Source organism: Penicillium argentinense (genome assembly GCF_028826775.1).
Source record: "Penicillium argentinense strain IBT 30761 chromosome Unknown utg000003l_segment0_segment0, whole genome shotgun sequence".
In the NCBI taxonomy this organism is placed as follows: domain Eukaryota; kingdom Fungi; phylum Ascomycota; class Eurotiomycetes; order Eurotiales; family Aspergillaceae; genus Penicillium; species Penicillium argentinense.
The window spans coordinates 1,642,405-1,665,907 of record NW_026622662.1 but is presented as its reverse complement, the minus strand read 5'-3'; the positions used below and the strand labels follow the sequence as shown (position 1 = coordinate 1,665,907).

The 23,503-nt window shown below is 49.5% G+C and overlaps 8 protein-coding genes across 8 annotated transcripts; 5 read left to right on the top strand and 3 right to left on the bottom strand.

The window, feature by feature from the left end:
- Positions 1-778: 778 nt before the first annotated feature.
- Positions 779-2,473, top strand: N7532_002731 (Tetratricopeptide-like helical; the record flags this gene model as incomplete). The annotated part of the gene is made up of 1 exon (XM_056615225.1): positions 779-2,473. The coding sequence occupies one exon, from the start codon at positions 779-781 to the stop codon at positions 2,471-2,473; it is 1,695 nt and encodes a 564-aa protein (XP_056478197.1).
- Positions 2,474-3,051: 578 nt separating this feature from the next.
- On the bottom strand, positions 3,052-3,732 carry N7532_002730 (glutathione S-transferase family protein; the record flags this gene model as incomplete). The annotated part of the gene is made up of 1 exon (XM_056615224.1): positions 3,052-3,732. The coding sequence occupies one exon, from the start codon at positions 3,730-3,732 to the stop codon at positions 3,052-3,054; it is 681 nt and encodes a 226-aa protein (XP_056478196.1).
- Positions 3,733-4,241: 509 nt separating this feature from the next.
- N7532_002729 (MFS transporter) lies at positions 4,242-5,831 on the top strand (the record flags this gene model as incomplete). Its single annotated transcript, XM_056615223.1, has 4 exons — positions 4,242-4,378; positions 4,443-5,463; positions 5,528-5,648; positions 5,704-5,831. 4 exons carry the CDS (start codon positions 4,242-4,244, stop codon positions 5,829-5,831), a joined length of 1,407 nt encoding a protein of 468 aa, XP_056478195.1.
- Positions 5,832-6,256: 425 nt separating this feature from the next.
- N7532_002728 (uncharacterized protein) lies at positions 6,257-7,777 on the bottom strand (the record flags this gene model as incomplete). Its single annotated transcript, XM_056615222.1, has 1 exon — positions 6,257-7,777. The coding sequence occupies one exon, from the start codon at positions 7,775-7,777 to the stop codon at positions 6,257-6,259; it is 1,521 nt and encodes a 506-aa protein (XP_056478194.1).
- Positions 7,778-8,691: 914 nt separating this feature from the next.
- On the top strand, positions 8,692-11,232 carry N7532_002727 (uncharacterized protein; the record flags this gene model as incomplete). The annotated part of the gene is made up of 1 exon (XM_056615221.1): positions 8,692-11,232. The coding sequence occupies one exon, from the start codon at positions 8,692-8,694 to the stop codon at positions 11,230-11,232; it is 2,541 nt and encodes an 846-aa protein (XP_056478193.1).
- An 824-nt stretch (positions 11,233-12,056) lies between these two features.
- N7532_002726 (sulfatase family protein) lies at positions 12,057-14,022 on the top strand (the record flags this gene model as incomplete). The annotated part of the gene is made up of 5 exons (XM_056615220.1): positions 12,057-12,375; positions 12,435-12,913; positions 12,976-13,459; positions 13,515-13,627; positions 13,684-14,022. The coding sequence occupies 5 exons, from the start codon at positions 12,057-12,059 to the stop codon at positions 14,020-14,022; spliced, it is 1,734 nt and encodes a 577-aa protein (XP_056478192.1).
- Positions 14,023-14,762: 740 nt separating this feature from the next.
- Positions 14,763-16,325, bottom strand: N7532_002725 (uncharacterized protein; the record flags this gene model as incomplete). The annotated part of the gene is made up of 1 exon (XM_056615219.1): positions 14,763-16,325. The coding sequence occupies one exon, from the start codon at positions 16,323-16,325 to the stop codon at positions 14,763-14,765; it is 1,563 nt and encodes a 520-aa protein (XP_056478191.1).
- Positions 16,326-17,272: 947 nt separating this feature from the next.
- N7532_002724 (zinc finger BED domain-containing protein) lies at positions 17,273-19,223 on the top strand (the record flags this gene model as incomplete). The annotated part of the gene is made up of 2 exons (XM_056615218.1): positions 17,273-17,785; positions 18,900-19,223. Coding segments are annotated over 2 exons (837 nt in total), but the record flags the coding sequence as incomplete, so codon positions are not given.
- Between the last annotated feature and the right edge of the window lie 4,280 nt (positions 19,224-23,503).

The window sequence follows — 23,503 nt, the reverse complement described above, 5'->3', positions numbered from 1 at the left end:
TACCCAGGAGTCACGTGTCTGTATCATGTAGGTACTTCCCAAAACCAAATATCCTTTTCTTTGATTATGATCTCATCAGGGGCGAGATTTCTCAAGACGATCCGGTCTCACTTAGCTAAGAGAAGGCATCCAAAGCTTGTTCCCTGGCGATGCAATCATCCCTAAAACATCGTCCAACGGCCAGTCCCGCAAACATCTTTCTCACCATCGACTATCCGGGCAGTTCCGGCTCCCAATAGTAAAGTGACCGCATCTACCGTGCCCTAAAGGACAGTCGGCCCTCCATCTCCTCTGGCAGATGCAAATTTTTCTGTGGATAGGTTACACTGCAGAATCGGACTGCATTCCAGGATCGGCGACTTCAAAGAAAAAGAAAGGAATCATTGGCCAAAAGGCATGAAGATCTATACCGAGGGATAAATTCGCGAGGAAATTGGAACAGGAACCACTCGGGGTTCCAGCTCGAACGGCATCCCTCTTGCATTCATTCGGCGAGTGGCGTGGGTCATCTGCAGTTTATGCCGAGTTGCAATCGATTGATTTCCTCGGAGCCAGTCGTACGTACACGTAAAGAAGGCCGATCATAAATCACCACCTCCGACCCAGACTCGGGACGTAGCTAAAGCAACTTCTGAAAAGCGCTATTAGTCCTCCTCCAAGAGAGATTACCAATCTAGTCACCTACTCGGTCATCTATCTGGCCACCAACGTGATCAGCTAGGTACTCTGAAGAGCAGACAAAGTCTTCAGTCATCATACTACGCTCCGAGCCTTAACCATGACGAATGAATACTACGACCTCGGATCCTACCGGTTCACCGTGACGACCAGCTCCGCAGAGTGCCAAACCTGGTTCGACCGTGGTTACCTGTGGGCTCAAGGGTTCAATCATGAAGAAGCCGCTCAGTGCTTTATCAAGGCAATCAAACTTGACGAGAACTGCGCCATGGCATATTGGGGGCTCTGCTACTCCAAAGGCCCAAACTACAACAAAGCCTGGATTCGCTTTGACCCTGTCGATTTTCGTCAGACCATCGAATATGTCAAGCCCTTCCTCCAGAAGGCCAGAGACCTAGCACCATGCGTGAGTCCAACCGAGGCCGCTTTGATTCTCGCCCTTCAATATCGGTTCCCGATACTGGAGGCATCCGCAACCCATCCAGACTCTTTGAATCAAGATTATGCTCAGGCCATGTGCAATGTTTACGGAAAATACCTATCCCATCTCGACATATCCGCGCTTTGTGCCGAGGCGTTAATGTGCATTAGCCCGCGTGCCCTCTGGGATCTTGAAACAGGCAAACCTAGTGGCCCTCATACTGTGAAGGCGCGAGACATTATCGAAAGGGCCATGAGTCTTCCCGGTGGCCCTCAGCACCCCGCATTGTGTCATCTCTACATCCACTTGATGGAAATGTCTCCATATCCAGAAGTTGCTCTTCCAGCCGCCGACCGACTACGCTCATTGATGCCGGATGCGTCTCATATGCTACATATGCCCACACACATCGACATCGCCTGTGGCGATTATCGTCGCGCTGTCGACTCAAACCACCAGGCTATATTATCCGACGACAAATTCTTCGCGCGCACCAACGGTTCCGTCCTTTATTTCATGTACCGTGCACATAACGTATCCGCCAAGCTCTACAGTGCGCTGATCTCTGGACGGTACCAAGAAGCCTCATCTTCGGCTGAACGACTATCTGAAATTCTGACTCCGGATATCCTCCGAGTATCGTGCCCGCCGATGGCAGACTGGACGGAAAGTTTGCTGGGCGCTTCTGTACATGTTATGATCCGTTTCGGGAAGTGGGAAGATATCCTGTGCAAGACTGTGATTCCCGATGATCGCCAGCTATACTGCTCTACCACCGCGATGATATACTACGGTCGTAGTATAGCGCTCGCAGTACTTGGCCGAGTGGAGGAAGCAAAAGTCGAGCAAGAAAAATTCGAGAAGTCCAGACTACTCGTGCCCAGAACACGTCTGAACAGCGTACCGGTCATTGAAGCCGATCTACTATGCGTTGCATCCTCAATGCTCCGAGGGGAGATTCAATATCGAGAAGGTGACGTTGAATCTGCATTCCGCAGTCTGCGAGAAGCTACCGCTTTAGAAGACGCCCTCCCTTACGCAGACCCGCCACCTTGGATGCAGCCAACCAGGCATGCCCTGGGTGCTTTGCTTCTGGAGCAAGGACGGACCGAGGAGGCAGAGATAGTGTACAGAGAGGATCTTGGTCTCGGAGGAAACCTCCCCCGGCGTCAGGCTAGACTGAATAATGTCTGGGGCCTCCATGGTCTTCTTGAATGTCTGGTTCGGTTAGACAAGAATGATGAAGCGAGTACCATCCGGGTTCAGAGGGACATCGCTCTCGCGTCTGCAGATACACCGATTCTCGCATCTTGCTTTTGCCGGCTGTCTGCTGTTGAGGATGTCAATGATGCAAGTGAAAACTGCTGTCAATGAGGGTTTTAAGTTGGATGTGATTTATTATGTCATGATATTGTACACATTTTCCTGTTTTGCAAGTTCTTATCAAGAAGAGCTTCAATGATTTCATAGTTGACCATAAATTGCCGTTTCTCAGATGCTTGCTATCCACTCTGTCAGGGGGAATCATACCATGAGAGTGAAGGAGCAAGATAAGTTTGGACAGAATGCCGTTTTTACGCCACATCATGATTGATCTCAGATCTCAGCTGGAGGATTCAGCATTTGGCAATAAACCGCATTTGGTGCCTGCGTCAGAAATCGACTTTCTTTGAACGCAGCCTTCACTGTGCTAACGTTGCGATATGATGTTATAAAGTAGTACGTGGAGTGGCGAAAGAATTTCCTGTATTCAGGCAGGAATTTTCGAACGATAAGGCCCTGCACGATGAGTTACCCGTTTTAGAAGTACCCACGGCTCGCTGGCAATCTATCTCTTTTAGCTGAAAAAAAATAAAAATAAAAATAAAAATAAAACACAATTTTATGTGTATAGTTACTGATTAAAGACAAAATCTCAACAGACTGTTTAAGCCCGGATGGAATGCACCGTTTCAAGGCTTCAGCGGCATCGTAGCCATTGCCTGCTGCTTCTCGAATAGAACCTGCGCCACCTCGGGTAACTGTTTCATCCTCGCCACCCAGGCCGTAACAAAAGGGAATTGTCGAGCGAATTCACCCTCATCCCATCCATCACCCATCATCCAACTCACCATATCCTGCCATGGAAGAAAAACCAGATCGGCATAGGTACATTTCCCACCAACCAGCCACTGCCGCTCCGAGAGCTCCTTGTCGAGAACACCAGTCACACGGTACACCTCTTTAGCGTAACGCTCGATAGCAGCCTGCTGCTGCGGTACCTGTCGTGAGAACCAGCCGAGTTGTCCATAGTAGGGTCCCTGACCCGAGGTTTGGAAATGAAGCCATTGCTGGCAGAGGATTCGCTCGTGGAAGCCTTCATAACTGAGCACGCGGGCGACATCGTAGAGTTCAACCAGGTAGGTGACGATGGCGCCCGATTCCCACAGGGTGATTTCCCGGTTTGGGTCGAAAAGAACGGGGAGTCGGCCGTTCGGGTTCATGTCGACGAACGGTGGCGATTTGACATCTTTGAAGTCGACCCAGACTGTCGTGTAGGGAAGTTTGAGGCATGATAAAATGATGGCTACCTTCCATGGATTTGGTCCAAGAGGATGTGAGTAAAGCTTGAAAGATTTCAGGTCGCTTTGCATTGTTCCTACTCCAGTGAATCTGCTGCGGTTCGATGTGTTGCAGGGGACTTGGAGGAGACTTGCAGGAACTAAATATTTTACTCAGGGCAGGCAGCCAGACCGGTCATGTTCTGGCCCATTAGTGAAAAGATGAACAGCTTGATACCATTTTCATTTCCCGAAAATGACAAATCCCAAGCAATCAGCGGTGTTGAAAACGGAGAGTGCAGTCGATGCAGCAGGTCGCCGAATTTGTGGGCCGCCGGCACCGTGCCCCACGCGAGGCTCGGCAGTTCGGCCGGTCAATGTCTACTGCTTCTGCTAGTATAGGCCCACGCAGGCCATGCAGGCATTCTCGCTCCCAGCATCCCCGGTCAGGAAGTTCAGGAACGTCCGCTGTGTCTCGCATCATCGCCTCTTGGCATATTCATCCGAATGATCCGTGGAGCACTTCATCTTATTCTATAAAAGTGACCGTCCATCTCATTCCCGATAACGACGCAATTATCGGCAGAGAGCCAAAGAGCAAGATGGCCCATTCGACAGAACAAGGAGAAAAGCAAAATATTGCTACAAATTGGGCCAATGACCCCGACAATGCAAAGAACTGGTCAACAGCCAAGAAACTCTACAACACTGCTGTTCCTGCATTTTTATGTTTTCTGATGTAGGTCAGTGCTTTGTGATCCATGAAAAGTGCCAGTTTCGCTAATACAAAAGCCATCAAACAGTTCATTCAGTTTGGCAATTTTTTCACCTTCGCACGAATCCGTTCAAGAAGACTTCCACACCAGCACGACCCTCTCCCTCCTCCCCTTTACACTCTATGTGTACGGCCTCGCCTTCGGCCCAGCCGTCTCAGCACCCCTGAGTGAGACCTTCGGTCGTAGATTCATCTACATCTTCGTGACTCCACTCGCATTGATCTTCTTTCTCGGCGCCGGCTTCGCAAATGGGCTCGCAGCGCTGGCAATCTGCAGGCTGCTGGCCGGTATTATGATCTCCGCGCCGTTGGCTGTCGGGGCCGGCACTATCATGGACATGTGGACCGGAGTCTATACCAACCGTGGCGTCGTCCTCATAATGACCATTGCATTCCTGGGCCCTGCGCTGGGTGAGCTGGTGGGTGGGTGGGTCGCGCAGTATAAAAATTGGCAATGGTCGCTCTGGACATCGCTCTTCCTGGGTGCGGGTATTTGGATCTTTTCGCTAGGTGCACAGGAAACTTATGCTGGTCCTATAATGCGCCGCAAAGCGAAGAAGATGGGTCTGCCTATCCCACCATCTCCTATTCCATCCGGACTGGCTGGAGTCCGCTTTTTAATGACGGTGACGCTGGCAAGGCCATTGTACATGCTCGTACGCGAGCCGATCGTCATTCTGTGCTCACTATACTCATCTTTGAACTTCTCTATTCTCTTCTGCTTCCTGGCGGCTATCCCACTGATCTTCAACACTACCTATGACTTCACGCCTGGAGAGAGTGGTCTGGTCTTGATTGGGATAGCTGTGGGCTGTGCCCTGGGAGGATTCTCTTTGGTCCTTATTGACTCCTACACTATGAGGCGCCATATCCAAAGATACAAGTCTGCAGCGCCACCACCGGAGCGAACACTATGGGGAGCTATGATCGGAGGGCCGTTGATGACCGGTGCCCTATTTTGGTTTGCATGGACGGCCCAGCCAGGGATTCATTGGATGTGCAGCATTGCTGCGACGGGCCTCTTTGGCTTCTCCAATATATTGATCTTTGTAAGTTACGCCCATTCAGGAGACTTTCATTGTATTCCTGATCAAAGTGATCTTACATCATCAGGTTTCGACCATGCTTTACCTTACAAACGTGTATGGTGCCAAATACGGTGCCTCGGCGCTCGCGGCCAACGGGCTGCTACGATACCTTGTCGGTGGATCTTTTCCCCTCTTCACCATTCCAAGTACGTTATCTCCGTTCCTACTCCGCAATCGAAAATCTTCTGACACAACCCTCAGTGTACGAAAACCTAGGATACGCCTGGGCGTCGAGCTTGCTCGGATTCCTTGCTGTCCTGTTTGCATTTTTACCTTGGATATTTTACGTCTTTGGAAGCAAGGTCCGACAATTCAGTGCGTATATTTAGCATGGTTTTCAAGCCAGGGACTCTTCGTGTTATTGTCGGCGAGGTTGTGTGCAGGATTCATGATGTTGTTGAACGTAGAGTAGGACTATAAGGACCTTAGATCAACATGACTCGAGCTATGTTCTTCTACCATGACATGACGTCGCTATGGCAGCTGGCTGCAATATCACTTGAGAGCATTTGAAGAGCTAGCAGAATTCGGTGAGCATGTGTTTGTTTGAGCTATACTCAAGAGAAAGAAGGGCAATGAAAAGATAGGAAAAAGGTCACATGTTAGAAATAAAATGTACTCCATCCTCGTATTTCTCTTCTATATAATGTACTTCCTTTTAACTCAATAAATGATGGTGTTCACAATAACCTCTCCCTCCTGCTCAATGCCAGCAGGTTCGAAATGGATCTAGATGCACCATAGAGTTATGTGATTAAACGCTCTCCACAAACTCTTCCTGTCCTTCCTTGACCACGGTTTCCATAGGTAAGCGACAAACATGTGATTGGAACGCTCGAGTTGGCACCTCATCCTGGAACATCTCGTCGATTTGCTCTAGGGTGCGTTGCTTCATTTCGGGCACGAAGAACCATGCAAACACAAAAGCAACAATCGATAGTGCACCATAGATCAAGGCAACCCGACCGCCAATGTCGGCCTGGGTGAAAGGATTGACAAAAACAATAACCAGACCGGTGACATAAGCACCCAGTCCAGATAGGGCGACGGTCTTTTCTCTCACCTGACTTGGGGGCACCTCGGCAGTCAGCACCCACACCAAAGGTCCCCAGGTGACTTGAAAGGAAAAGAACCACAACATGAGCATCACCACCGCAGCCACCTGCATTGCATACGACATGTTAGCCGCCCCGTTGGTGGTAAGACCCCCGATGACGAACATACAAGCTCCTAGCATCGCAGCCGAGCACAACAACACCCCACGGCGGCCAAGCTTGTCGGTAGAGGCCATGGCCAAGAAGTTGGCCGTAACGCCGATCACGTATACCACGACAGACATGAGGAGGACTTCTTGAAAGCCGATCTGTTGCAGGAAGACAGCCTGGTAGTTTGCCACAAACGAAATACCCTGGGCCTGCTGGAAGACCTGAGCACCGATACAGATGAACGTGCGACGGCGATTGACCGGATCCGTGAAGCAGGCGGCCCATGTTGCGCTTGCCAGCCTTTCACGTTGGTCTTGGCAGTACTGTTGCAACGCCACGACTTCAGCTTCGGCAGGGAACGATTGCCCTCGAAGACGACGGAGGGTGACCGCCGCCTCGTCGAGTCTGCCTTGAGAAACAAGCCAGTGAGGAGACTCTGGCAAGAAGGGCAGACTCATCCAGCAAGCTGCAGGGATAGCAATTTGGGCCACAACTACCATGCGCCACGCCCAGTCGCCGGAGATATGACGGCACAAATACACGATCAGGGCAGCAGCGAGACCACCGACCATGAGGAAGGCATTGTATGTACCGGACATGAGACCACGCATCGACTTTGGAGCGCACTCTCCCTGATAGGCAGGGATGACACTCGTGGCGATACCTCCACCCAGGTAGACAATGAGCTTGCCGACAATGAACTGCGCATAGCTGGTTTTGCAGGTAGACTCGATGATGACTCCAACTGCCACGATGGCACTCTGGATCCACAGGGTGTTCTTTCTTCCAAGGAGTTCATTCAAGGGCGATCCACAAACCACTCCGACGATGACTCCAACATAGCCAAGTCCAGTACCGAGCGATTGTTGATAAGATGTCAGGGCCCGTGTATTCGTGGCAGGATCAAGAGATCCGAAATTCTCAACAAATTGAGAGGAGCTCATGATACTTGCCCACCAGGCCTGATCGAACCCGAACCCGGCAGAGGAGATGGATCCAAAGATGACAACCATCCAGATCAACCATGGTTGGTTCCAGACAGAATCGCTTGATGTTGCTTGGTGTGGCATGATGAATCTCTTGAAAATCCAAAAAATGCTATTCACGACTCCTTGTTCCGAAAGTTCAGGGAGTCCAATGTCTAGGTTGAAGGGGGCTGAGGTTCTTTTCAATTTAAGGAAATCAAATGACTCTTTCGGCCGGGTTTCGAATTATATGATCTGGCATTATACGATTGTGAATGCTGAATCGCCCAATGATAATCCCACAATGGAATTCGCCTAAATTTGCTAGGGATACTTTCTCTTTTTAGTCGAAGTATGAATGAGTGGCGGCTTTGGCATTCCAAGTGGAGCCCGTTCCTAATGCTGACATGCACCAGCAGAACAGACGCAAGCGAGTCTTTAACAACAATTCATGAGCCACGCTGATTTTCTAGTTTTGAGAAGGTACCAGAAATGATATGATCCGATCACCTGGCACGAGGAATATATGCATTCATGCGGCTCAGCGCATTAACTGCCGGCTTCTCCAAAGCACCTGGGGTCCCACAACCCCCAAACCTCTCTCTTGACCGTCCGGGGTTGATCGCGGGGCGTGGAGAGACGGGATTTCTGGGGGCGAGCAGCTGAAATTGGGCCCGCCAATTCTGGTGAACCATCCCCCAGAGAAGATTTCTCATTGGGAATGTAGACCCGCCAGTTCGGTGAGCGGGGCCCAACCAGAAATGCCAAGTATCCCGGTTCTAGAGTCCCCACTATATCGGCGACGTTCTCGTACAGCGAACCAACAAGACTATACTACTGAAAGGTGGCGTCATCAGGGAAGTGGAATTCCTGCATTGAAGCAATTCTGCCAGAAAATATGATACATTTAATTTATTATGTTCAACCCAAATCTCGCGCGCATTCAACAAACATATTCCTGAACGTCACCTTTGTCTCCGCCTTACACCTTGGGTTATCTCCCTCATACCTCTAAGACCATGGCACACGATACTGCACACGTCGTCCTGGAGAAGCTCCTCCAATCTCTCACTCTGGAGGAAAAGGTCTCTTTGGTAGCAGGCCAAAACATGTGGCAGACTGCCGAAGTTGAACGGTTGGGCATTCCGCCACTGCAAATGACAGATGGCCCAGCTGGCGCTCGAGGAACAAAATGGACAGATGGCTCTCCTACCACCTTGATCCCGTGCGCTATATCTTTGGCCGCCACGTTTGATCCGGTAATGGTGAAAAGAGTCGGGACTGTTCTCGGCCAAGAAACGCGCCGCAAGGGCTGCCATGTCCTTTTGGCACCCACGATGAACTTCTCGCGCTCCCCGTTGGGAGGTCGGAATTTCGAAGGCTATGGTGAAGACCCTTTCTTGATAGGGACTATGGCCACTGAGATGATCCGTGGGATTCAAAGTCAGAATGTCGGCGCTTGTATGAAGCATTTCATTCTGAACGATACCGAGACGCGCCGTTTCAATGTCGATCAGACTATTGATGAACGAACCCTCAGGGAGGTTTACATGAAACCTTTTGTTATGGCACTCGAGTCGTCGCCATGGACAGCTATGGTTAGCTATCCCAAAGTCAATGGGATTCACGCAGATATGAGTCCTTTTGTCCTCCAAAAGCTCTTGCGGGAGGAGTTGCAATTTGACCGACTCGTCATGAGTGATTGGGGAGGCTGTAACAGTACCGTTCAGAGCTTGATTGCCGGGACTGATCTCGAGATGCCCGGGCCACCTGTTCGACGCGGAGCAAGTCTACTTTCAGCTATCCGCAATGGGTTAGTGGACGAAAAAAAGCACTTGGATGTGAGTGTACGAAGGGTTTTGCATCTGCTCGATAGAGCGGGACTCCTCCCATCCCAGAAAAGCGAAGTGGTATCAGAACAGCCTTCCTGCGATGCAGTTTGTCACAATACTGTTAAACAGGCCGCGGAGAGCGGACTGGTTCTGCTGAAGAACGAAGGTCTTCTTCCACTACAGCCATCGTCGTTGCAAAAGCTCGCTATCCTTGGACCTAATGCGCGCAGCCCGACCGCAGGTGGCTCTGGAAGTGCAGCAGTAAATCCTTTCTACATCACTTCGCCAGAGAAATGCCTGAAGGATGCCATACAAGAGGCCAATCCAGACGTTCACGTTCACTTCGAGCAGGGCTTGCCCTTTACGTTGCGTCCAGCATTACTTGGAGAAACACTTGCGCTACCCGACGGTTCCAAGCAGGGCCTTCAAGTGGAATTCTTCTTAGGACACAATTTCGAAGGGCCTGTTGTAGCGACAACCTTCTGGGCAAATTCTTTCACCTATATGATGAGCGATGGAGATGTGCCTCCGTCTCTCAAGGGAAAAGAGTATTGTTACAGGGCAAGTGGTCTTGTCACTCCCACAGCCTCTAGTCAATACACTTTCAGCCTGGCGAACACTGGCAAGGCAAAGCTTTTCCTAGACGAAAAGCTTGTTATTGACAACACCAATTGGACCAAGACTACTGGTGGCTTCCTCGGTTGTTCGAGTGAAGACCGTACCGCGACAGTCCAACTGGACTCCAACCGCTCCTATGCCTTGAGAGTTGACAACATCGTCACCCTTCCATTTGTGGAATCCTTTGACAACACTCTATTCCCGGGTATTTCCGGCCTTCGTATCGGAATGTCTCGTGAAGTCGATGAGACGGAAATGCTGAATCGTGCTGTGCAATCCGCACAGGAATCAGACCTCGCAATTTTGGTCGTCGGCCACAACAAGGACTCAGAGGGCGAAGGTGGTGACCGGCCAAGCATGGATCTACCCGGTCGAACCAACGAACTGGTCTCAGCTGTTTGTGCCGCGAACCCCAACACCGTGGTTGTTGTCCAGACTGGCAGCGCGGTAACTATGCCGTGGGCAGACCAAGCACGCGCTATCGTTCTAGGCTGGTACCAAGGACAGGAAAACGGGTCTGCGCTCACAAATGTTTTGCTCGGGCATTGCAACTTCTCCGGCAAGATGCCAATTACCTTCCCCAGGTCTTTAGCCGATCATGGATCTAATGACTGGTTCCCCGGGGAAGCGGCGCGTGATCATGCTGTCATTGGCGAGCAGGTCCTGGTGGGATATCGGGCATTTGAGGAGCGGAATATTGAGCCCCTCTGGCCCTTTGGCTTTGGATTGTCTTATACATCCTTTGAATTTTCAAATGTCTACCTGCGCGGTACATTGACCACGGACTCGAAAACTTATATTACAATCAACGCCACTGTCGCCAATACCGGCCATCGCGATGGTTCCGAAGTTGTGCAGGTTTATGTTTCACCTTCGACTCGTATCCGCGAAAGAGGGCTTGTCAGCTTCCCCAAGACCCTTGCCGGGTTCAGCAAGGTGATGGTACCGGTATCAGAGTCTCGGGATGTCAGTATCGAGATTCAAAGTGATGAATTTCGCTGGTATGATGAAGATATTGGGGCATGGAGGATAGATCCGGGCAGCTACCAGTGCTTCGTGGGCACAAGCGTGAAGGATATACATTGTTGCCTTGCTGTTGAAATTGCTTAAGTTCATGAGGGATGTAAATAAGTCCTAACATTCTTTTGCTATAGGCTATTCATACAATTCAATTGCTCCTGATTTTCAAGTTTTCTTCGTTGTGATAATTCATCCACATTTTTTAGATCTACTTTCCTAACAATCATGCAGCATTAATCTTAGACTGTAGATAACACTACGGTAATGGGTCGTGCCGGCGTACTTCTCCGCGGGCGGGCCAGCGTCGGTTTGGGCGGCCGGTCAAAGGCCCCTGGAATGCTGGTCACTTATCTACACAGAGAGAAAATCGAACCCCTTCTCTTGCCGCCAACAGTAAGTGGTACTAGATCCTCTACTGAGTCTAGAAAGCCGCCCCCACGGGCCGCTCAATTTCCTAAAGCGGATACGAAATGCTCGACCCACTTTCGGCACCCGGTGTCGAGGCAAGGCTACGGTGTAGAGTAAACCTGGTATTTCGGAAACTTTTTGAAATCATGCAATTTGACTTTCGAAGCTCGCCGAATATGTGGGGTCGTCAGCGGGATTCCAATTTTCGCTTGTCTTGGGCAAAGGTCGTCGAATTTTCATGTTTGTATTGCTTGGCGGAATGACGACCTGAAATAAGCAAGACAAGACGAGAAGGGATTTCGGTTGATTATTAAACATATGATGCTTGCATCTTCACTCAAACGACGTCGGTTCGTACAATCTTATTCAGCGGGAATGGTTATACATTTGTGAAATATATAAAGTACTGTAAACTCCCCCCGTATGAGGGATCGTAACTTTGAGAAGGGACACCTTACATCATTGCAACTTTTCCACTGATAAGTTTCAAACCCCGAAAAAGTGCCATGAAGTTGAAAAGCATCGCCGCCTTCGGGTGCTTTGTAGCATGTGCTGCTGCCAGAGTGGGACATCAAGATGCGGAAGTCCCAAGCCAGGACCTCCAATCACAAAAGCCCAACTTTCTATTCATCATGACAGATGACCAGGACCTCATGCTGGACTCGCTTTCATTCACTCCTTTGACTGTGAACCACATGACAAAGAAAGGCACGACATTTGCCAACCATTTTGTGACAACTGCTTTGTGCTGTCCGTCTCGCGTCAGTCTGCTCACCGGTCGTCAAGCCCATAACACCAATGTAACCGATGTCAATCCACCCTGGGGTATGCTTTTCTTGGAATTGATTTCTACTGGTTCTGTAATTGCTGACGTGATATTACAGGGGGATATCCTAAATTCCTTGAGCGTGGCTTCAACGAGAATTATCTACCTGTGTGGATGCAACAGGCCGGCTACGACACCTACTATACAGGGAAATTGATGAACTCACATTCCCTTGAAAACTATGATAGCCCCCATGCTGCAGGATTCAATGGATCTGATTTTGTCTTGGACCCTTACACCTACGACTACATGAACACCACCTATCAACGCAATCATGACAAACCTGTCAGTTATCTTGGTCGTCATACGACCGAGGTTCTGCGTGAGAAGGCAATGGGATTCCTAAACGATGCTTTGGAAGGAGAAAGGCCTTTCTTTATGACAGTGACACCCATTGCACCACATTCAAACATGAACGGAACCTATGGAGGTGGTGCCGGCCCACTGTGGATGGATGAGCCCATTCCCGAAGAGCGCCACAAGCATCTCTTTCCCGACGCGAAAGTTCCTCGAACAGCTAACTTCAATCCTCGGCATGTGAGTTTCGACGACAATTGGCCTTGCCAGTGCTATCCGTTTCTTACAACCTATCTATATAGCCAACCGGCGTAAGCTGGATTCACGATCTTCCATACCGAAACCAGTCCGTGATCGACTATAACGATCACTACTATCGCCAGCGTCTCCGGGCTCTTCAAGGTGTCGATGAGCTGGTTGATAACCTGGTCACACGGCTGGAAGAGTCCGGGAAAATAAACAATACTTTCATCATCTACACATCAGACAATGGCTTCCATATCTCCCAGCACCGCCTTCCACCTGGCAAGACCTGTGGTTTTGAGGAGGATATTCGCGTTCCTTTCATGATTCGTGGGCCCAATATCCCTGAAAACCACGTCGATAATACTGTTACCACACATATCGACATTGCCCCTACTCTCTTCAAGCTTGCGGGCATCTCTCTGAGGTCTGACTTTGATGGTACTCCGATGCCAATATATAAAACAATTGGAGATACCCATGAGCATGTTGCAGTTGAATACTGGGGACGGGGGATGCTTGAGGGCGGACTGTCAAATCTCGGTATGTTTGAATGTTCCTCTCGTATGCCGAATCTACTTATTGTTAATATGAGAAGGAACTCCCACTGTGCCAAACAACACCTACAAAGCCGTTCGTATACTTGCCGCTGAGTACAACCTGTTCTTCTCGGTGTGGTGTAATAATGAGCATGAGCTTTATGACTTGAGCGTAAGTTCTGCGTTGGGTAATTCACCAAGAGCCATCTAACTGACGAGACTTGAAAGACGGACCCCTTCCAGGTGAAAAATCTTTGGAATTCAAATTCAAAGCAGAGCCTGGTTCTTGGATACTCAATATCCAGCGTCGTTTCGAGGCTCGATGCTCTGCTGCTGGTGCTTAAGTCGTGTCAAGGCCCTGAGTGCATCAAGCCTTGGAGTACTTTGCACCCGGATGGTGACGTGACAAGTCTTAAAGAAGCTATGGATTCCAAATTCGATCAATTTTATCGCTCCCAGCCGAAGGTATCTTTTGATCGCTGCGTGTATGGCTACGAGATCGATGTCGAGGGACCGCAGGAGGCATTTGCTTTCAAGAACGGGTACAGTTTGGATGATTGGGTCTAGCCCAGGATAGGTTCTTTTTCTAGACGTTGTCTTCTAGAGAATCCCATGCAATTAGTAGCTACAAGCTGAAATTATGCTTTACCACATGTCCAGGGTGACTGAACTATGCTCAAGAGACAACTTGCTTTGCACTGTTTATAGAAGTCACGATATGAGTCTCAATCAAAACATCTTTATAAGAGGTCAATTGTTTCGTTATCAGATAAGAAGCCTGGCGTAAGCGTTGGTGTAATTGTAGTGTACTATGCAAATCGACCGTGATGATGCATTTTCCGATCCAGGAATCAGAGCTCGGCCGTGAGAAAGGTTAGCTAAATTTTCTCACCGGCAGTTTGAGCCACCGGGGAGTGCCGCGCACACCGAACCCAATCAATGACTAACAATAGTCTCTGACATTGATTCGAACGCAGGTATTCCCAGGTGCGTGATTCTCTGCTGGTCTATCTCGCGGCATCTAAAGGCTGGTTGACTAGTCGCAGAGTTCGGGAAGCATTATTGCCTCAAGACTAGCAATGCCAAGTTCGCCGAATAGGTGGGTCCAGACCCACAGTGGCGCATCGCTTTTTCTCGAATGGCTGGTTTCGCTCCTGCAGGGGGGCATTGTTCGCTTGCACACATGAACATTACCTGTAATATGAATTTTAGGCATTACAGCAGTGGATGTTTATCTGGTGGGGTCCGGTGATCGGAACTTTTGGTTGGGAAAGTAACAACACCAGATGGATGATTATAGGAACGAATTAACTTTGCAGACAAGGAGGGAGGGATGCAGATCCAATCAGTCCGTGACCGGCCTCTTGCGAAGCTTGCTCAACCTCACGAGCGATCGCTCGTAATTTCGTCAGAGAAGAAGCTGCGATGCCCCAGATGTTGCCCATGGATTTCAATACCCCGATATTCAATGCCAGGTAAGAATAGTGCATCCCAAATGGCAGGCCAACAGGGGCAGTCAGAACAGCGACCTGTACAATAGAGCTCAAAACGAGAGTACATGCAAAGAATGGTGTATGGCAAGTCACACATGTAGAAAGAGAGGCCAGCTTGGAGAGTTCCACAGCCGAGTTGACAATTTTTGCAGTATGCATTTGCGGTTTGGATGAATGTGCTGAAATGGATGGAGGTCTGGAACAAAAGAGCTCGCTTGTATTTGGGAGGAGGGAGACCAGAAAGGATTTTGAAAAATGAAGGTAGATGCAGGCGCAGTGCATTATCATCGCTGTCTGGAGGTCGATCTGGTTAACCTTTCCGTTCGGTTGGAGAATAGTGCTGTTTGCACTCGGCCACCGGTGAAACCAGGCTGAGATCGTTGAGTCAAGTACCTCCAGGGTACCTTCAGGAGCATGGCTCTCGCACGCAATGAAACACTGTCGAAGGATGAGAGTTGCTTCGACACGGTATGCGAGCGAGGAAATGCGGTCATCATCTAGCAATACGCGGCGAGGTAGATCGTTTGCAGATATGGAGGAGAGACCCGAGTGGCCATCCAGGAAACATTCATCTTCAGACGGCAATGATACGTCGGGTATCTCCATTTTGAATTGCAGGGCGCCTCCCACCTGCAAAGCGGCCAGAATGGTGTCCACGATGAATATCTCCCATAGGGTACGCCTCATGCTCTCAGAGCGAGATGGATTCTGCATCTCCACGGTGTCGGAGAGCTCTCGACAGTGGAGACCAAGCCTGAAGCTGCATTGAATAGCCAGACCAATACATTCCTTTGCGTGCTCGGGGACTCTGCGACCATGAAAAAGTATACTCAGTAGGAGGTACGCCTGCGCCTTCTCCAAAGCCAACTCAGCAATGTCCATGGCAGCCCAGAGATCGTTCGAGCATTCGGGGACTTGGCCAGGCGAAATATGGTGCAATCCAATGAACTCCACAATGTTAATGAGATACTGCGGTGGTGAAGACATGATCCATAGATCAAACGGCGGCAATATCGGGTGCGCAGGATGAAAATATTCAAAAAAGACCTTGACCAAATGCTTGTTCATCTGTGGTGGGCCTTGAGGCTCTGGGACGTAGCTTGGAGAAAGGTCGGTCGACGTCAAGATATTTAGCGAGGCATTATTGAGAATAGAATCTCCCTCATCGAGTGTACTGTCAATGCCATCGATACATGGGTATTTGTACGGTTGCCCTCTGCGTCCACGACGTGATGGAACGAAATGACAAAAGAGAGCTAGATCGCGACATCGGCCACATCCTTCCGGGTTCCCATCACACTTGAGATGTTTGTCGCGGCAGTTGAGACATGCCACCGATATGGCTGAGTTATTTCCTGCGTGGGTCGGCGAGTCCATTTTGAGAATGCGAGAGAAAAGAAAGAGCGCATGCCACTAGAGATTCCAGAGAGCTACAGCGTGGGAGGCAAAGGTGGCTAGTGTGGCTGGTGCTGAAACCAGTGCCATCACGTGATGTCAGCCCGCCAAGGAATCGGAACTAGACCTCGCCAAACGTGGGTTTGGGTTGGGTTTTCAATTTCTTTACCCGCCCACGGGTAACCCATCGCGGGTTTTGACCTTGGTGAACCCGCCCGTGGGTTCTTGGCGGGTACCCACGGGTTGCCCAAAATACCCAAAAATATGCATAAATCGTGGATAAACTCGATTAGTCACCTAGTGTAATTTTGGTAATTTATTTCTGTCACGCCTTAAGGTGTGTGTTACGTCGAAACAATGTACGCTGACGGCATGGAAATATATATTTACTGCAAAGGGACCACCTCCTTCATCCCACCACTTCTACATCCCAAGCGATCAGGGGCCACATCCATGAATTCACGAGAATTCAATGAGTTTGAGCTTTATGAGCCACCTCGAAATGATTATTTGGAAATTAATAAATTAAATCGGCGACACACACTTTCTCAGCGTCTATACAAAGTCACGTCCATTTTGGGCTGGGTTGGGTCGGGTTGGGTTTTTGGGTACCCGCGGGTTTAACGCGAAGCGAAAGTTAATAGATCCAAACGCACGACACGACCCCCCAACAAAGTCCATTTCCAAGTTTTCACAATGAGAAAATTTATTCCCAAGCCCGATAGCACGCCTCTTGAATATGGCTTCTTCTTCCTCATCGTCGCGATCATTGCATCAGGCTTTCAGTCCTCTGCTTTCCATTGAGCCGTCATCTGACGCTTTCCTAGACTCTGACATTCAGTCTTCTGTAAGAGAATGGCCCCTCCTGCCCCTGAATATTGCGAGACCACCAACAGGTATGCTGAGACGACCTATAGCCTTTCACTAGATCCCGCAGTAGCTACGATATAATCGCTCGAAGGCCCCCAGGAACGCTGAGGCGTGTGGGGCCCCAACGAAGAAAGAATTGGATTTTGTTCGAATCGAGTCTAGAGAGAGAGTTCCTAGGGTGGTGGGAAAAAACGGAGTACGGTCAAAAGCTGAACGGAGATGGTCAGTCTCAGATAAAATGGTCCACCGAATCGCGGCATGCCGACGTTTGGAAGCACTTCGACCAAGTAGCTGACATCGATACTGGGCGTCCACGAGTCATCTGTCAAGCCTGTCTTACTTTGCTTGATCATCCGCAGCACAAGAAAAATGGTACAAGCGCCATGAGCAGACACCTGAAGTCCAATACTTGTCGCCGGGGGAAAAAGAGAGGATCCCATCAAACTTTACTCTCAGATTCGTTGCAAAATCATTCCACTAGTGCATCACTCGCCGCAGACAGGGTCACAACATCTGAACTTGAGGAGCAGCTGCTGAAAACCATCACCTGCCTTCGGCTGCCATTTCAGACTGTGGAGAACCCCGTGTTCCAAAGACTGCTGAACATCTTACACTCTGGTCCGGGGGAACTGGAAATTCCATCAGCGAAAACCCTACGACGGCGACTTCGAGATGCAGTTACAGCTCAACAGGAGTCACAGTTACAAGATCTGCCTGAAGATGCTAAGGTGTCACTTGCCTTGGATTGTTGGACCAGTCCATTCCAGCAGGCCTTCATGGCAATCACGGTATACTTCATTGACAAAGACTGGAACTATCGAGAAATGCTTCTTGGATTTGAACCGCTGCATGGCCCTCACACGGGGAGCAACCTCAGTGATGTTTTGCACCAACTACTGAAGGAACGGAAACTCCTGGATCGCATCTTTAGCATCACTACCGATAACGCGACCAATAACGAAACTCTCATACGAGCCTTGCAGGAAAGACTGATCTCCACCGGCGCGATTGGCTCCAGAGAATCAATAGTTCGAGTTCCTTGTATGGCTCATGTGATTCAACTTTGCCTGAAACAACTTTTGGGGCATATCAAAGCAGCACCCCGGAACAAAGAGATAAAGACGTTTTGGTCTGACACCCAAGCGAATGGGTTGAAAGATTCGGTCAACCATGGAGATGTGGCTCATACTCTAACCAAAGTGAGCATAGATTCTCTCTGATTGGCTGTCAATATAAATGGAGCACTGATAGAACTAGATTCGATCATTTGCTGTTTTTGTCAACGCAAGCCCACAACGGCGAGATGCCTTTCTGTGTCTCCAATCAGGTGGAACTCGGCTGTTCCCGTTGCATGACGTTCAAATACGCTGGAATTCGACGTTTTTGATGCTTCGCCGTGCGCGCCGGCTAAGAAACGTTATCGACAAATACTGCTGCGATCATGAATACTCGCAGTTCAAGGTTACTGATGCTGAATGGAGGCAAATTGACTACCTGGTTCATTTGACTAAACCGTTCTTTCAGTTCACCATGGCTCTGATGAAGACCAGAGACATCACAATTCATAGTGTGTTCCTCGTGTACAGGAAGCTGCTGGAGCATATTGAAAGGTCGAATCGGAAATTGAAAAGAAAGGCAACACCCTGGAAGAAGGACATGTATGGCGCTTTGCTTGTTGCGAGGCAGAAGCTGAAAGAGTACTATGAAAAGACTTACCGCGACCACGGTTTTCTCTATGGCACTGGAACATTACTCGCTCCTCAATATAAATTGAGTGCCTTCGATGATAGAGAGTACTCTACCTGCCACGAAGATACGTCGAAACGGTACTGTGAATACTTGAGAGCATGTTTCACACAGTATCAGCAGCAGAACCCCGAGCTGTTATTCCGCACGGTGCAGCGCTCTTCCACTTTACATAGCTCAGAGCTTGATCGGCTACTTGAACCACCTGATGCATCGATGCTCCACGAAGGGGCAGAGTATGACGAAGTGGACCAGTATCTTAGAGAAGGTACGAGCAACTGGCATACTGTACTAGAACGACTGACTGACTTCTGATAGCAAATGTCCCGGTATCACCGCGGCTTTATTGGAAGGAACACGAATACGAGTTCCCGGTGCTCTCTCGGCTTGCACGAGACTTGCTTTCGGTCCCTGCCACCGGCGCGGGCGTAGAAAGGCTTTTCAATAGTGCACGAGACATTTGTCATTACCGTCGAGGATCTCTTCATGAAGCGACTATTCAAGACTTGATGATGTATATGTGCTCAGAAAAGTTCACACTAGAGGGACAGCAACTGACCCGTCTGGAGAAACCATTGGAGAGCGACAGCCAAGAGGCACTTGAAGAGGATGAAGCGCTGAAGGCAATTGAAGAGGATGCAGAGCCGATCAGCGACGATGAAGAAATTGAAGAGAGCGAGGACTTCGAGGGTAATTTTGAGCTCGAGGAGCCATATCAAGCGGAGTGTACGCTGGCAGAGACTGGTCGGAGCACCATGGACAGCCAGACTTACGACCTGGAACAAGAGGAAGAGGGTATGGAGGAAGAGGGTATGGAGGAAGAGGTGGTTGAATCCGAGGAAGCAGATTTACTTCCGCCTCCAATCACGCAGTTGGGTGAGAGAAGCCAGAAGAGATCTTCTGGTCGGGTGACAATGCCCTCGAGCCGACTGCGAGGTTATGAGATATACTAGTCTTTATAGTTAGCCAATCTTATGTTCTTCGTCCATCATATTTGTTCCAAATCTTCTCAGCCGTAGACCAGGAGAACACAATCGATACCATTATGTAATCGAAAATTACTGCATAATTTAATGTAAAGTGATAAGTCAGCTTTTTTTGCCTTTTTGGGTTATCAAGGGTACCCATTTGGGTCTTGGGTTGGGTTGCCCAAATGACAACCCGCCTGTTGAAATATCACGGTTACTGGGATAATCATGTGGGCTGGGATCACGTGCATGCCTATATACCTGTTCACCAGTCTACCTGTATCTTAGACAATCAACTCCCCTAAACAACATAAACACTGAAGCATCACTATAAATCAACAGGTTATGAGCCCGGCAATGCTCACCTCAAACTGGAGAATACTTTCTACTCCTAAGTTTCCCCCTTAAGTGAAAGCTTCATACATATATTGACTGAACTGGAATTTCTCATTTAGTTCTTCAACCGAGAAGACATTTTTTCTGAGGATCAACAGGCAAACGAATTGTGCGAAATCGTCTCACAAGGCTGACAAAGCCACCACACCGCTACAGAAAGTCGTTAGACCAATGATGGTCTATAGACATGTTTCACAACAGACAACATCGTCTTACACCGCTACAAACGTCACACCGCTCCAGACGTATCACATTGCCACCAGAAACGACCTGCTCTCTGTAGCATGCTAGGAATCCATTTCCTCTCAAATCCCTGGCATTCTCGGAAAAGGACATTCCACTATTTTGCCCTATGACGAGAAGGAAAGGATCATACAAGGGACACAGATGGACTGAAGAAGAGCTCAACTTGGTATGCTATCTTCGATATATCCGCCAGTGGCGCTTCTCGCAAATCCAAAAAGCGAAGTTTCCATTACTTTCCCGACACGCACTCGGCGGGGCCTATAGGCGTTTACCTCTGGAAGAGCGCACTCGCCGGGCGATCGCTGCTGCGCCTGTTATCGCCAACTCCCGGCATATCACAGGACACAGTTCTCCACGTCAAGTTCGACCTTCGTTCTCCAGTCCAGAGCAGGGTCCAAATCACCTCAACTCAACAAGCACTGAGATTGGACATGCACCGTTGACCTCAAATGGGAATAACTCAAATCGGTACAACCTCCGACCAAACAGACCGACAACCTTTCAAGAGCGAAAGCCACGATATATGGTTGACCGCGTCCGCTTTCCTCATTTCTTCGAGTCGTATCGCAATCACCTCAAACCATACGACCTATCGGACAGTGAATACATTCCTCCATCGCATACGCCTACTCCAGGCTCATCGGATTATTCCCACTCCATCAGCTCTAGTCCGCCCAGCGAGATATCAAGCCTGGAACTATTCGGTCTTGAGGCGCGGTCTCCCGAGCTGTCAAACTGCACGCCTTCTGTCCACTCAATTCACTCAAGTGGCTCGTCAAGTGCCGAATTCTTTAGCACCGAAGAGCCCTGAAAACCACCACGATGGATTCGAATAAATTTGAACAAATAGGCTTGAGCACATTCTATCATGCCATACCAACACTCGATAATGCCAACGACTGGTCACAGTGGAACCAGAAAGTCAAGGAGTTTCTTCGAATATCTCCTGTGGCTAAGGATGAAGCCATCCCACCTCTGGAAGAAGAGGAGGCGCAGCAATGGTCTCACCGCCAGACGTTCTACTCGGCAATGATCGCGGCAAAGCTGACCCACAATGCGGCTCAGCGGATAAACGCCTTCGAAATCACCCGAGTCCAGTCACTGATCAAAGCGGTCAAAGAAAGCTTTAAGCCGGAAGGTTCAGGAACATACGTGAATCTTCAGAGGAGGTACATGTCACTTACCCGGGCAAAATGTGGGAGTGCACAAGCCCTCGGGGCCGAGATCAGAAAGATCCATGCCGAGAAACTTTTACTCGACCCCGCATGTGTCACTTCTGAGATTGAACGAACTTTCTTCTTCCTCCATGCCTTAGGTCCAGAATATGAGAGTTTCCGCGACCATGTCTTTCGGCAAATGGACATTGTCAATGATAGAGATGAGGACGGAAATATCACCAAAGCAGCTCCTACATTCGACTACATTGAGAACAAGGCCATTGAAGAGGAACACAGAAAAGGACAGCTGGGCAACCAACCCGCAGATGCAAATGCCCTTCCTGCCTTCACACTCAGTCGAAGACTTGAAGACAAGAAAGTCATACCGTCTCCAGATGGGAAAACTTGCCGGATCGAGATCAACAATGTCCCCTTCTGTCTTTTCTGTCGAAAACCCTATCACAGAGAGCCGCAGTGTTTCAAGAAGAACCCTAAACCGAGGGACCAAGGAAAGGAGAGAACGACGCGCAGATCAAACCCCAAAGATGCGCATGCGGACCATCGTAATTCATCAAAGAGGCGGGCCAGTACGGATCATGAAGACGACGATTCAGAAGGACCGAGAGACCCCAAAAGACCGACGTTTATGGCGACACAAGCCTCAAAACAGGATATCAATGCAGCATTCGGAGCCGAAGTTGAAGGAAATGTTGCCACATTTGATTTCATTCCCAGCATGATGGTCACGAAGGCTCCCTCGATCAGTGAGGCCTGGATCGTGGACAGCGGATGTGCTCAGCACGTCTGTAACAATGCCTTGAGATTCGTTAAGATGGACAAATATGACGGTCCACCATTGCGAAGCGTCGATACCTCAACGGCTCCTTCCGGCATAGGAGTGGCAAATATCTTGTGCAATGTACGAGGAAGAAAGAAATGGCTTGTTCTAGATGACGTCTTGTTTGTCCCGACTGCGCATGCGAATCTCATATCCGTGCTGCAGCTTCTCAATCGGGGGGCAAAGATTGATTTCTCGAGAAATGGCGCCTTTATTCGGAACAAATCAGATGGGAGAAATCTGTTCACTGCGAGCCAATATCATGGAGTCTACGCACTCGACCTATGGTCGAAACCTGCTTTTCCAGCCTACCATGTCAGCCCGCAATCGGCACTTTGGCACAATAGGCTCGCTCACATGAGCGGTGCGAACATACAACGACTCAAAAGGCAAGCTCACGGCATTCAGGACGATACACCACGCCAACCTTGCAACGCATGCCTTCAGGGAAGAATGATTGAAACCCCCATCGCCGTTCAGAAGCGTGCAAAAGAGCCACATACGCCATGGAACTCCTCCATATCGATGTTGCAGGACCTTTTGAGGAGGGCCTTGATGGTAGTCGCTACTGGCTAACCATTGTTGACGACCATACTGGATGGGTTGAGATCGTCCCCATACCACAACGGCAAGAATACGTCGTGGAGTCCTTGCGGTACTTCCTCGACCACAATGAGCGCCCTGAGCGCAAATGCAGGCGCATTCGTCTTGACCGGATCCCGGAACAAGTGGGAGAAGAAATGAAATTTACCCTCTTCTCGAGGGCAATCCGAGCCGAAGTCACGGGCGTCGACCAGCACCAGCAGAATGGGGTAGCGGAAAGAGCCCACAAGACAATTTACGACCGAGTCGGACCAACGCTCAGGCATGCGAAACTACCGCCCAAATTCTGGCCGGAGATTGCGCGAACTGCGGCATTCCTCTCAAATCGATCCCCAT